Source organism: Aedes albopictus, chromosome 2 (genome assembly GCF_035046485.1).
Source record: "Aedes albopictus strain Foshan chromosome 2, AalbF5, whole genome shotgun sequence".
NCBI classification, from domain to species: domain Eukaryota; kingdom Metazoa; phylum Arthropoda; class Insecta; order Diptera; family Culicidae; genus Aedes; species Aedes albopictus.
In genome coordinates, this window is record NC_085137.1 from 310353992 (window position 1) to 310369044 (window position 15053).

At 39.2% G+C, this 15053-nt stretch overlaps 2 protein-coding genes and 1 long non-coding RNA gene across 3 annotated transcripts in view; 1 reads left to right on the forward strand and 2 right to left on the reverse strand.

Moving 5' to 3' along the window:
- LOC109422497 (four and a half LIM domains protein 2) overlaps positions 1-15053 on the reverse strand; it is an 866140-nt gene that overhangs the window by 713687 nt on the left and 137400 nt on the right. The gene's annotated exons all lie outside the window — the stretch shown is intronic.
- LOC115261752 (uncharacterized) lies at positions 1973-3426 on the forward strand. Its single transcript, XM_062852250.1, has one exon. The coding sequence runs from the start codon at positions 2132-2134 to the stop codon at positions 2951-2953; it is 822 nt and encodes a 273-aa protein (XP_062708234.1). The 5' UTR covers positions 1973-2131; the 3' UTR covers positions 2954-3426.
- Positions 11795-15053, reverse strand: part of LOC109422499 (uncharacterized) — a 30692-nt gene continuing 27433 nt past the window's right edge. Inside the window, exon 3 of the long non-coding RNA XR_003895006.2 lies at positions 11795-12404. This is a non-coding gene — a long non-coding RNA (uncharacterized LOC109422499). The remainder of the gene's footprint in view (positions 12405-15053) is intronic.

Consider the following 15053-nt stretch of genomic DNA (forward strand, 5'->3'; position numbering starts at 1 on the left):
TCGTCGAGCTGAGTTGATTGGTATATGTGACTTGACCCTCCGGGCCTTCTATCAAAATGTCATTTTTGGAGTGAACATATAGCCTTTCCAGTACACTTAGTGTACGAGAAACGCAAAAAGTTTTAATTTGTTCAAATAAGTGTGAGAGTCTTAGAACAATTTTGGAGACATGTCTATCATCTCTTCCACTTGTTTAGAGTTGTCTTGTATCTGTGCACATCAGAATGTAATGACATAGTATATGAAAGTTGTACTGAAATAGAGCTAGAGAAAATTTTCAGATGTTGAGGACCTATAGGGTAGAAGTTTCAGTTTTGGCCAGCCCAGAGTGTTGGCCATAGTGCGGTATTCAGCCTGTTACGATCTTAATCGGCATACATTTATTTTTTACTAGTAGTAGATTCTAATATAATATGATGATTACAGCTGTGAAAACCATACATTTTGATTGAAAACTGGAAGAAAAAAATAATTTTCCTTAAAAATTCAGCTTCCATATATCTATTTTGGCCAGGGTGCTTCTAATTTGACCACTCCCATAAGAAATACACGTGATTGGCCAAAATAGAAACCAAAGCTGAGAATATAGCCAAAACTGCGGCAATGCTTCTATTTTGACCAGTGCCACTTTTAATACAAAAATCAAGTATTAGCTTGATTTTTGCAATTTTCTAATAAAGTATAGATCGAAACCTTTCATTTGACACATTGGTAGTTTTCATTGGATTATTAATTATTTTTATAAAAATTATTTCCCTTAGACTGGCTAAAATCGGTGCCCGCACCCTACTGGAGATTTTTTTTTGTAACTACACCATAGACTTCCACTTTGTGACTTCCATCGTGAGATAATGTTAATTTCATTGGAACTCTTGACTTTCGATTACAAATTTCTAAGATGATTCCTTGGGTGTTTTTTTTTTATAGAATAAGAAAATCTGCAGCAGATACCCAAAAGGTGGTTCCTCGGGTTATGTGGGGATCGACCCACTAAAAACTCATTCTCTCTCTTCCTTACCTTCGCGGTACGCCCGTTAGGGTTGACTTCGAGAATTCCTTGGGTGTAGACGGGTTAAAACCGCACTCACACTGTGAGCAATGCTTAATAAATGATTATCTTTTTTTTGCAAATTTTCAACATTGAAGGAGAGCCAGTTGAGTGTCTACAGAAACAATCGATAAAGTGCATGTGTGAACTTATCAGTTCCGTTTCAGTTTTTATTGCTTTCTTATCATTACCAGAGATAACTTTTGATTTGAGTGGCAAATTGATAGCTTCGCCTGTGTATTGGCCTGTGCAATGTCATATCGTGTGTGCATGGATGTCAGACTAACAATTCGTTCCTATGTATTTTTGTTTGTTTGTTAGTAGGCATATATGCCGCAGAAATAATAAAAATATTGCAATAATAAGAACAGCGTGAATTGCATACATCCAATGGACATGTAGGCTAGAAGATATAAGCGTACACAGGGGGGAGTTGAAACGCCAAGTTCTGAAAAAGTTGTCATCACAATTTGGAAATTAATCCTTTACTTACGAACTGATTTTTTTTTATTGAAAAAACCATGCCGTTTGATAATGAAATTGTATATCATTATTAGATATCATCATGTTAACCCACTTCTGTTTCATCTTACCCCGTTTCCACATGCCACATGGTGTACCTACCTAATCTAACCGCCATTGTTTTAAAATGATATTTTAATGGTACAGCATTTGGAACAGCAAAAAGTCTATTCTGTTCGAATGTTGTTTCATATTTGTGCAATGTCAAGTGTAATTTTACCTGTGTTTTGGAAAATATTTTTAAAGGCTTGACCAGTTTAAAAGTTCAAACAACTGATAACTTTTTTTTTCAAGACTGATACTGTTCAGTTATTGTTGTATGTAAGCTTCACAAACATATGATATATCGATAAAATACAGACTATTATCCCTATATTGCCTCATACGCGCGCTGTAGCGTGTAGCCTGTTGAATGCACACTTAAACAATCGCGCTTCATGCGGGGGTTTACCCATGGCTTCACGCTCGAACCAACCAGTGACGGGAGTGCATTCTACGGCCGCGGTCGATCATTTCAGTTAATCACATTATAGCCCCAAAGTAAGACGCAATCAAACCATCATGTCAGCAAATTTGTTCTCCCGTCTGGACCCGTTCGACTGCCAGAAGGGTGATTTCGATTACTACTTGGAGCAGTTTGACCATTATCTGGATTTGAACTCGGTCGAGGATGAGGGCAAAAAAGTGCCCTTGTTCATCAGCAGCATCGGCCAGGATGCCTACAAAATTCTGAAGGAGACATGCGCTCCCGCGGACCCCAAGGAGAAATCATTTGAAGAGTTGAAACGCCTACTGCTGGAGTACTTTGCCCGGCGAGAGTTCTACCGACGCAATCAACGACCTGGCGAGTACACCGGAGCCTACGTGAACGAGCTGAAGCGGCTGTCGCTCAAGTGCAACTTTGGCGCTTTCGTACATGACGCTTTGCGCGATAGAATCGCGTGTGGAAAGCTTCCAGATGATAAGACCTCGGCGACTCCCGCCGCTGCTCCAAGCACGTCCAAAGGCCAGACCCAGCCGAAGTCGAGTGTTCCCCAAGTGGTTCAAGAGGTGGCGGAGAAGAAAACAAAAGCCAAGAAGACCGTTGCCGTTGAATCGAGCTCTGTCGTCGTCAGTCCGGGAGAGCAGCAGCAAAAGCAACCGAAAGGACCCAAACCGCAGAAAGGTCCGGCAGGTCAGCAGAAGCAGCACAAGTGTAAAATTTGTGGACATGAACACAAGGAAGCCGAATGTCCCCACAAGGATGCATCCTGCTTTATGTGTCGCAAGAAGGGCCACATTGCGTCGGTGTGCAAGGAGAAGGCCAACAAGGCCCAGCAGCAACAACAACAACCGGTGCAGGTTCATGTGCATGTTCAACAAAATACCGGGGTGAAAAATTAAGGTGTAGATCGCTTTGGAGTGTCACAGATAAACATACGTTACAAAACATTGCAAAATAATTTTCTAGTTTTAACACTAACAGTCTCGTAAAAATTTGTAGTTTATACTAAGGTACAAGGTTTTCAGAAAATAAAAATAGTGGTTCCGATGATCACTTAGTACTTTGCACTTTGTGATGTATAATATATTGACTGAAAATGTAATTTGACGCTTGCTCACTCGCAACGAACATTCAAAAGCAAATTCTCAAGTCTTCATTTGAACTTTGTACTTTGGCATTTACTAGTTCGTGTAGTACATGACACTACACTGAATGTAAGTTTTGATAAACTGGAAATATATTATTTTTATTTACTTCTACTAAGTGTCACATCTATTTGTATGCGAATGTATGTAGAATTTAAGGTGAATTAGTAGTATTTACTGGTAATCAGGGTCAATGAAAATTTAAATAAAATAAAACATACATTTGAGTTGAATTGTTTATTTTACTTCACACAGCCGTTCTTTATAAAAAATATTGGGTGGGGCGTTTCGAGCCGTTTTCGAGCGCATTACACTGAAGTTTTTTTTTACGACGGAAATGGTACCGCGTAAAAAAACCCGCGTAAAAAACCGCGTTATTGCAAAAAACGTCGTAAAAAACCGCGTTTTTTTCTAAAACCGTCGTAAAAAAAGTAAAAAAAAATCAAGTTACGTTGGATGTCATCCTGACTATTTTGCGCGTGTTTTTGAAATAACTCGTTTTTTTACGACGGGTTTTGAAATAACGCGATTTTTTTACGGCCGCGTAAAAAAACGCGTTATTTAAAAAAACGTCGTAAAAAAACCACGTAAAAAAACTTCAGTGTACTTATGTGTTTATTATGCTATTAATTTTCAACACCGAATCGAAATCTCAAATAACCCAAATTTATCCACTTAGTGGTGATAGTGCCTTTCTTGTCGAATATGTACTCATGATCTTTCCGTCGACGTTAGCTGAAATGTTCCTGAATCCTGAGAACACTTTATATTGAAATGCAATTATTTTAACAAAGCCATCATAGATTTGAGAAATTTATTGATGGCACACATTCCGATGTTATGTTCAACGGTAAAACAGAGCTGACAAATATCAGACCACTCACTCTTCACTACCTTAACTTTATTCAAAATCACAGAACATTTACGATCTTCGACAAAGTTTTCTTCAGCAAACTTTAGGCTATATTTTATAATTCTTGGTTAAATACACGGTTCATGTTGATTCAAAAGTTGACTTGAAATTTTCCATTCAAATTTCAATCGCAATGAGAAGTGCGAGGGCTCAACCAGTCGCTCCCAAATTGTGAGCAGTAATTTTAGACGCAAAGGGATTGGAAAAACTTTATTTAGTGTTGATGCGATCAAATTATAATTTTCCCATAAATGGTTGATTAATCCTACTATATATTTACACCACAGGAATCTAAAATGGTGTGATTTGATGAGAACGCTTTGGTCACGATTTTGGTCTCTTGCATATATGAAGACTTCGACAATTTCTTAACTTTCAATCTTACCCAGGCTATAAAAAACACGATTTGATTTATCGCTAACATTGATTATGTTAACTTTCATGATTCAGCTATTTGATGTGCCGCATGCATGGGTTTGGTTCAATTTTACGTTTGGCCACTTCCGGCGGGAGCCCTGGAACTCATCCCAAGACATTACCGATTGTCCCAAATATGGTTTCAGACTATTTTCTTGTCAGTTCATCAGGTTACCGAAAAGCCGCAAATTGATGTGTTGAATGCATGGGTTGACATTTGACCAATTCCGGCGGGTCACTCGGAACCCGTTTTGGATCACTACCGGTGGTTTTCTAATGTGATCTGAGACTATTTTCTTGTTAACCCTTCCATAAGATATAAAAAAAGCCGCGATTTTTTGTGTCGTATGCATAATTTTGCTTCACTTCCCTATGTAATTGCTCTTTCATATAAAATCCATAATTCAATACATTTTAGAAAATAAAAAAAACAATTGTTCAAGCTGAACTTATCCAGTAAAAGCTAGTTTTATCACGCAGAGTGTTACCACGCGTAATGTAGTCGTTTTTGTAAGATTTGACGACTCTAGGGATCTAATAGCTATTATCAGTCTTCAGCAGTTGACATTTCGGAATTCCTAATTGTTTTTAATTTCTGCGATGTGTCGATTAAGCGGTGGGAAAATTTGGGCGACATACCAAATCTTTGATTATATAACAGTGTTGGATCTCGCTCCAACGTCGTCGACCGGCGTCATCACAGGCAGCTTCGAACCGACCCAAGCTGCGAAGCGTGTGAGGAACAGCCCATTCATCCAGTCAGCCACGCTGTCTATTGTATGATAGCGTCGTCAGCCTAATCGCACGTTGGGCTCCCTGCAGCATGCAGCGCAGCGCGAGGCTACATTCATTCTATTATTTTGTATCTGTTTTGTGTCATCATCCGTACTATCAGTCGCCTATAAAAGGCGACTGAGCACAACCCATATGTATAGTGTGTTTTCATCATATCACCGCCGTGTGGAGCACTGCCACACGGTGATGCGAATAAATAGTAAAACGTTTATTGCGTGTACTTCTTCTACGCCGCCCGGTGTCCCGTATATAGTTAGACACAACGTGGGGCAAGACATCCTGGCCGAAACAAACAGTATTAGTAATTATATATCTTTCGTAGAGGTTGGCATTTCTGATCTTATGCTTCTGCAATGTTGCTTTGATATGCGTTACCATAGAATCATAATTTGATACAACTGAAAGATTCCAAGTTATATGAAATTTTACTCCTAAATTTTTTACATTGTCTACTTCTTAAAATTGTTTGAACGGTATAAGATTTTCTTTTTTTATATACTGGTTCTTTTATGTAGATTTGGCAGGAAGCATTTCAGGTAATAGTTATTATGATTAGTTTAGGTTATAATGGTCGGAAAAAGATAAAGTTCGGCCAAAACTCTTTTTATGTGTTTAATCGAAGTTATAGGTTGCCCAGATATGGTATATAGTGTTTTTAGTGTTTAAAAAGGTGTATTCAAAAATTACGTAATTTCAATAATTTCAAAAACAGTGAAAATCAGTAAACTCCATATTTTTTGCGTTTTTTGTTAGAAAATCAATTCGGATTTAAATAAATGATCATCTTTCGATCAAATCCAATCAAGTTTGTTCAAAACGTGTGAAAAATGTGGAAAGATAAATTTTATTTCAGTAAAAAATGGAAAAATAACGTAAAATATATGAAAAAACATGACTTTTTTAAAAAGCTCTAATTTGAAAAACTGCAAATTTCTGCAAAATATTCAAACGTTTTTAGGCAGCTCTAAGCATGATGTTACAGATGTACTATTCGAAATTGCGGCGACACGTGACGACACGAACCGTTTTTTAACTTAAAAATTCCCAAAATTTCTAAGGTACAATATATGAAAATTTGAAAAGTTTTGTGACATATTAATTTTGCATCATACGTGCATTCAAACAGTCCAATAACAAGCTTTCATATGCTGGATAACTTAAAACATATATTCCATTCTCAAAATATTATTATTTTACTTTTTTCGAATAATTCATTTTTCAATTTTATGAGTTAGGCCACTTTGGCAGTAAAAATGTCATTGAAATACAAAAGCTAGTATTCTTTTAATTAATAATCATAAAAGTACAGTACATTAACTTTGTTATAAGGTGAAATAAAGTTTAAAATGATCAATTTCGTTTTTTGGGAGTTTTGGCCGCCCCTTTGTATGGAGCCCGACCAATGTGCAATGGTTATATGTATGTTCTCTTTTTTGTCTTAGTCATCAACAATATAGTATCTCTTTATCTAAAGTGGTGGTCGAAAACGTTGAAAATGGATTACAGTCAGGTTTTTTTTACGCGGGGGATACGTACCGCGTAAAAATAAAACTCAGTTCAAAATTCAAAAAACCGCGTAAAAAAAAGTCTCACCATTTCTCGACGAATCATGCAAAAATAAGACGATGAAATTTTTTTTTGTATGGAGTTTTCATTTATGCGGCCGCGTAAATCAAAACCGCGTAAAAAAAGACCTGACTGTACATATATACCTAATGATGCTCACAACTCCTCCAACGATCTTCTTATACCTCGCGCCGTTTTAAACTCTGCTTTGATTAGCAGGAAATTGAGTACCGTGATTTCGGGTGAAATTGATCACTTTTCACAGTTTCTGGCTTCTAATTTTTGAATAGTTATCGATATGGTCAAACTCATTGCTTTAAAACAAGTACGACCACGGGTTTCATCAGTTAACGAGGTTGAAACTTTTACTGCAAATCATTTTATTGCAATAAATATCATTTGAAATTAAAAATCAGAAATTTTAGTTTCGGGGTGAAATTGATCAGTCAGTGAAATGTCTTTGTAAGTGCTGGAAATAAATTTTCCATCTGAATTATCCACCCCAGAATGCAAAAAGCTTTGTAAAACTTTTACAAGGTTAATAAATTCTTAATTATTTAAATTTAAAGTTTAATAAATCTAACTAAAACGCCTCAAAGTATGCAATTTCCCTACTAACAAGTCATTACATTAGAAAAAGTACAATTTTATACATAAATATCAATATTTATAGAACTTTTGATTTTTTTTTTTTTTGTCTGTATTAACGAGATTTTTAACTCTAGGCTAGTTCATCTCGGCGAACTTTTGATGACGAAATCGGGATTGGCGAACACTTGGCAGCTATAAACATTCATTCGAATATTAATTCCATGTGCGATACAGCTACGGTTACAAAAGTTTGAAAGTGTCTTTAAAAATCGCCAAACACACAGTTTCGGAAAATTTCAAATTTAATACAGAAATATGTGACTAATTATCTGTAAAACATGTAAACTCATCATTCAATAACCCTTGAGCCAGATGATGGTCATTTTTTACAAATTGTTTTAAGTTCAAAACATTATTTTTGACAAATAAAAATTGCCCTCACGTCGATCAATTTCACCCGAAATCACGGTATCTGTCATATCAACGTGCAGCGAGTTTGTGTGCTCGAAAATTCAGCAAATTTGAAGAGTTACGAAAGACTTTTGAAGGCAGTAGCGGCGATGTAATCTGCATGACCGAAACATGGTTGGACAACTATGTTAGCGATCAAATGATATCTATAAATGGGCTCAGACTAGTCAGAATCAACTGTAACAGACACGGTATTGGAGTATACATCAGGTGTGATCTTTTCTATCGCGTACGGAGTTAGTTCACCACAACTGATACTCCTGACTCAATGCAGCAGTATTGTAAATTGGTGTCGGTAGTCACCGTCTTCTGCTAGCTGTATTTTAGAATAATAGGGTAAGAAATCAAGCTTTGAACTAGTCAAATTGTAATCTTAATTTGAACCATTTCAAAATTCATTAAAACGACGTACTTTTCAGGCAAATATTGTCCCGAAAAAGATGTTAAACAGCTTTCCCTAATATAACCTGATAACATGGACTTTAAAAGCAATAAAAAAAGCGTTTTTGTCATGGAAAACAGGCAATTGAAAAATCACTGTGATTTCACCCATTTTCCCCAAGAGAAAGCACATTTTCGGTGCACTCGTACAGCTCATGCATTGTATCACACGAAATATGTAAACACATCAAATGAAAGCTTATTTATCGTAGAATCGACCAACCGAATAAAATTCCGCATTTTTTCTCATAAAATTATCAAATTTAAGTGATTCTTACTTGGAGAATGTTATCTTAAGTTGAACCATTTGTAATCTAAATTTGAACTAGTAAACGTGGGTGAGCTTCTAGTGTTGGCCTGTAGATTGCGCTAGTGGTTGCTTTGTTTACTCTTGGGGGATGGAAAAATCCAAATTTAGTTTCCAAATTCCTAAAGAATTTCGAACATTCTGAGTTGAGATTCCACTGCCTAATGAAAAATAGGTATGAGAATTAGCAGATTCGAGTAATTTTTCATTGTTTAGCATGGAATTGGCTGTTTTGTGAGTTGCTCGAGCTGCTGCCGCCAGTAGTTCAAATTAAGATTAAAATTGGTTCAAATTATGATTACGATGGTTCAAATTAAGATTAAAATCATTGTTGATGAAAAATCGAATATTTCAATGAAATTCGGTGCAAATACAAACTTTTTACCATTTAACAGAAAGCTTATACCCGTGGCTTTCATGTACATACGATTTTGCCGTAGTAAATTATTTCCATGTGGGAGAAAAAATCACTTAAAATTTGCACTGCTTCAGAAAGCCGCAATTTGGTTCAAATTTTGATTACCTACCCTACATAACAGACTACTCCCTGAACTACTTACTTACCGATCAGGCTAAGGCCGGAGTAGCCTCTGCTGTACATAGTAGCCGCCCCCATTCCACTCGGTCCATGGTTGTTTGTCTACAGTTTCGCACTCTGCGTAGGGTCCGCAGATCGTCCTCCACTTAGTCGACCCACCTAACTCGCTGCGCACCACGTCTTCTTGTACCGGTCGGATGACTCTCGAGAACCATTTTAGTCGGGTTGCTATCCGACATCCTGATGAGGGTCACGTCAGCCCACTGTAGCCTCCCGATTTTCACGGTGTGGACGATGGTTGGTTCTCTCACCAGCCGATGCAGTACGCGGTTCATTCGTTTTCTCCAAGTCCCGTCTTCCATCTGCACTCCGCCGTAGATGGTACGCAGCACCTTCAGTTCGGAAACTCCAAGGGCGCGTTGGTCCTCTGCACGTAGGGTCCATGTTTCGTGCCCATAGAGGACGACCGGTCTAATCAGCGATTTTTAGATAGTAAACTTCGTGTTACGGCGAACTTTGTTCGATCGTAGAGTTCTGCGGAGTTTTTTTTTTTACACGAATTCTTCAACCGCCTCGATTTCATCGCCACCGATATAAATTCGGACAGGCGGGCGCGGTGATTCTTCCCTGGAGCCGTTTGCCATCATGTACTTTGTCTTCGACACATTAATGACTAATCCGATTCGTCTGGCTTCACTCTTAAGTCGGATGTACGTTTCCGCCATCGTCTCAAATTTACGAGCAATAATATCAATATCATCAGCGAAACCAAGCAGCTGAACGGACTTCGTGAAAATCGTCCCACTTGTGTTTATCCCCGCTCTCCTAATTACACCTTCTAACGCAATGTTGAAGAGCAAGCACGAAAGACCATCAGCTGATACTCGAACTACGCACATCACTCGATCCATCGCCGTCTTGATCAATCGTATCAGATTATCCGGGAATTCGTATTCGTGCATAATCTGCCATAACTGGTCTCAATCGATTGTATCATACGTCGATTTGAAATCGATGAACAAGCGATGTGTGGGCACGTTGTATTCGCGGCATTTCTGCAACACCTGGCGGATGGCGAACATCTGGTCCGTTGTAGCGCGTTCACCCATAAATCCAGCCAGATATTACCCCACGAACTCTCTTGCAATTGGTGATAGACGGCGGAGAGAGTATCTTGTAGGCAACGATCAGTAGTATTGCGAATCTTTTCTGAAATCCGCATACCGGCCAACAACTGGTGCGCCGACAGCCCATGCGCCGGGCTGTGCGCCATACAAAATGTAAATAAACAAGTGTCAAAATGGTTCGCGCCAAGAGCTCTATCTCTCTTAGGGTTCGGTTCCATTTTTTTCTAAAACATTGAACGTCTTTATGTCTCGAAATAATGTACAACAAAGATATTATTGACGGTAACAACGCTTTTACTTCATTAAACCACTGATTAGTAGTGATTTGGCTAGTGAAAAACTTGGCGCATAGGCAATCGGCGCGCAAATTGTGCGCTGGTGTGCGGATTTGAGTTAATCGTCGCAAAGTGCCCAACACACATTATACCCTGGCGCGCAACCTAGAGGTCGAAGAGAAACTTGTCGAAATGCTAAAAATTCTCGAGAAGCTCAATATGATCGCACGATACTTCCCGCAATCCAACTTGTCGCCCTTTTTGTAGATGGAACACACGATACCTTCCATCCTCCTTATGCAGAAAATTTGGCGTAACATATAGAAATCTGAAATTTATCGTCGTAACAGTGGGTCAAAGGGGCGAGATTAAGTAAGAACATTCTCTTGAATATCTCATCAAATATTACGAATATCGAATCAAAAATTTTATGGAGGCATCCTCAAGGTTGCCAGCAAATCCTTTCGAAAAATTAGGTTTTCAGAGCAATTAGTGATTTTTTTAAATTTAGTACAATCATATGTTTGGTATAATTGAATACAAGTATTAGACATTTTAGATCACTGTGCGGTGGTCTATGGACCACAGGGCATACTTTTTTGAACTGCAAAAATCCACACTTTTTGATTGAATAAAACCGAAGACGGCTAATAACAAAACAGACAGCTCTCACCCTGTCGCAGGCGACAAGGTTGAAACGCCCTTAACGAATCGCAGGAACATGCTTGTGTGCGTGCACATGCAAATACGTACACGGAAGACATAGCATCTCACGCTCAATTATTCATAATATTGTTCCCTGGTGCCGTTCGTGGCGCTAGTGTGCTTGAAGTTCCCAGAATATATGGAGCAACAGGGTAGATGTCTGTCTTGTTATTAGCCGTCTTCGATAAAATTCATGGATTTGATTTAAACCTTCGTGGAGACGTATTCGGGTTCGTTAAAATATTACGTAACGCTAAGTGGGAGGGAGGTCGTCTAGCGCTGTGTTACGCTACATACAAAATCTCAATATTTCCCATCCAAAGGTTATTACGTGGGGGAGGGAGAATTTGTCAAATTTAGCGTTACGTAATATTTGAACGAACCCTTCTAATAGTTGAATTTTTTTAGCAGGGTAAGGCTACAGCAAACAATATAACACATCACAGCGATATCATTATTGGAATTTTTATTCAAATTGATCATTGATGTTCAACACTGCACTGCGCATTTTTTCATTTGTACAACATGAAGTTATTGATCTTATTGACTTTGTATAGAATTTTTAGAGTTAAACGACAAGCACCAACATATGAAAAAGAAGAACACGCAGTAGTAGACGTATTAACGATTCCTTCTAACCCATAAGTAGCCTGGACAAGCAGCGGAAATATGTCCCTTCACCCGGCATCGATTACACCTACGGTTTGAGTAACGGCACGATCGTGAAGTGTGAGCCGGCTGCCCGCAAGCTCGGCATCGGTATTCCCGTCGTTCATTATCTTGAAAAATATATGAAATCCACGTGACGACGAAGTACAACACATAAGAGGAACTGATTCTGGAGTCTTCTCCAACAAAAATCGTAGAGCAGACGGAGGCGATGTGCCCGACCTGACCACACACGTCGCAGGTCCGGTGACGGTGTTTACAAACGGACGGTTTGTGTCCACGATGTCCGCACACTGAACATTCGCCCCTACCAAGAGTGTTGCCCGCCTTGATCCATAATAATATCGCCTTGATCCAAATTAATATCTCCACAATCATTTCCTCGATTATCTGAAATATAGAACTCAAGTTAGTACTTGTATAGTAAGCTGAAATAGAAGATTGATCTTTAATTACTTTTTTTTCGAAAACGCTGCTAATCGAATTGCCCGGAAACATCATATTATTTTTCTGTATTAATGAGAGTTTTAGCCCTCACATTTTGTGAGTTTGTCGGGAGTGAGATTCGATCCAAGGTCCTCGGCGTGATAGTCACGTGATTTAACCATCACACGAGGTCCGCTCCGATCATTATTATTGAATGATATTTTGACTTTTGTAACTGTCAACTGTCGGCACGGTAAAGGCTGGGTATGCTGCGCAATTCAGATCCCATAGTGATCCACTAGCCTCTGCCCAGCAACTCCTATCTCTACCTCCTCGTGGTACCGACCGGAAACTACGAGCAGCCTTAGGGAAGATCGAGTAACCAACCCCGGTGGGAACTTTGGTCATAGGCTGACAGGGAAGGGGGGTTTGCTTCGGCAAACCTGAGCGTCTGTTCTCCAGGAGGAGCGGCTCACAACAGCGTCTGATCCCCATGTTAGGGGCGGCTGATCTACGACCGAGTGTCAGGGAAGGACTCTAAGCTCAACTGTGCACTGTGGTCCTCCGGAAAGTAGGGGGTTGGTGTCAGGCCCTACGAGCCAGCCGTAAAAACCATTGTAACGGAAAATCAGCAACAGAATAATACGAACCAACGCCCTACCTACCTAATACGAATAATACGCCTACATGCTGGTAGGCGGTACCGAACACGACCGGATCCGTCTGGGCAGTAATGTTACGATAAACGGGGATACTTTCGAGGTGGTGGAGGAATTCGTCTACCTCGGATCCTTACTGACGGCTGACAACAATGTGAGCCGTGAAATTCGGAGGCGCATCATCAGCGGAAGTCGGGCCTACTGCGGGCTGTAGAAGAAACTGCGGTCGAAAATGATTCACCCACGCACCAAATGCACCATGTACAAAACGCTAATAAGACCGGTGACATGGACCATGCTCGAGGAGGATCTGCAAGCACTCGGAGTTTTCGAGCGCCGCGTGCTAAGGACGATCTGCGGTGGTGTGCAGGAGAACAATGGGATCTGAATTGCGCAGCATACCCAGCCTTTACCGTACCAGTTATAGAACTTTTAGTAAAACTTAAAAGATTATACCTAAGGCTTTCAAATGCAGCTCCGTTTGAGGTTTTATATTCAATACAAAAAATATGAAAAATCTGTATATGTTCAGAGTGTCATTTGGAAATTTATCATATTTTGATCAATAAAAGGTGTCAAATGTTTTCAGCTTTTTTAAACTCTCGTAATTTAATATTTATATACAGGACCTACTAAACTACATATGAAGAGTAGGACCTATGTATTTTTCGTTCAGTTAATGCACTTTTATTGGTGAAAAATGTTTGGCAGATTGTATGTGCAAAATATGGTAAATTTTCAAACATCGTCAACTACATAAGCACATTTTTCAATTTTTTTGTAGTGAATATAAAACCTCAAACATAGCTGCATATGAAAGCCTTAACACGAAAAAAATAGAAAAAAATCTTCAAGTGCATCTTGAGATATAATGTTTTAAAAATGTGTTCTTATAAGCTTTACTTAAAGGTCTATAATTTTCAGAAAACATAATCGATCTCGCTCAAAATTTCACCAATGGAGCTTTATATGATTCATGATTGGTAAACATTTCAGCGTTTTTGATTGACGCATAAAAAAGTGATAAACATTTGGATGAAAAATTATTTTGATAAAAAAAAATGCTGTACGGACAATTGTTTGATACACTGTATGTACAGCAGGACCACCCAGGCCTTAGCCTGATCGGTATAGTAAATAACTCCATTTGTAATGTTACGTACACTATACGCAAATGGGTTTAAATTTGCGGAAACAGGTTTTGCGAAACATATTCGTTGAGCTTTTACAATAGTATATTATCAGTGCAGTATTATCAATACAACACTTCACTTCTGATAGAACACTACGAATCGAAGTGAAATGCTTTCTACCACCTGTTATTTTACTACTTAACAGTCAATCTTAAATCAATAGCATTGTGCTGCGCAATTTGCGCCACGGAGAAACAGACGTAGCACTTAGAACAAGTTACAGTAAACCATCATTCAGAAAACGTATTCAACGTATATACCGTGTTTATGTAATACTCAACACGTGCAACAAGCCGTAATTAGGCCAATAAGTTTCAATTAAATTTTATCCGTGTTCATACGCGACTTGTGACGTAGTTGGGGAGGCAAGGGCTCTCAAAAACATTTTTTTTCCTCCCCTGTTGGGGAAATTAAGCCACTGCGTCCAATAGGCTGAACTTTTGTGGCATGTCCCGTTTTGATATTCGCATCTAGCCAGCTAGAGTTTTCGAACGGAAGGTGTTGCGTACCATCTACGGCGGAGTGCAGATGGAAGACGGGACTTGGAGAAGGAGAATGAACCACGAGCTGCATCAGCTGCTGAGAGAACCAACCATCGTCCACACCGCGAAAATCGGGAGGCTACGTCGGGAGGGTCACGTCATCAGAATGTCGGATAGCAACCCGACTAAAATGGTTCTCGAGAGTCATCCGACCGGTACAAGAAGACGTGGAGCGCAGCGAGCTAGGTGGGTCGACCAAGTGGAGGACGATCTGCGGAC

Excerpts from the sequence above, each read along its gene's own strand:
- LOC115261752 (XM_062852250.1), top strand. The coding sequence starts at position 2,132 with ATGTCAGCAAATTTGTTCTCCCGTCTGGACCCGTTCGACTGCCAGAAG.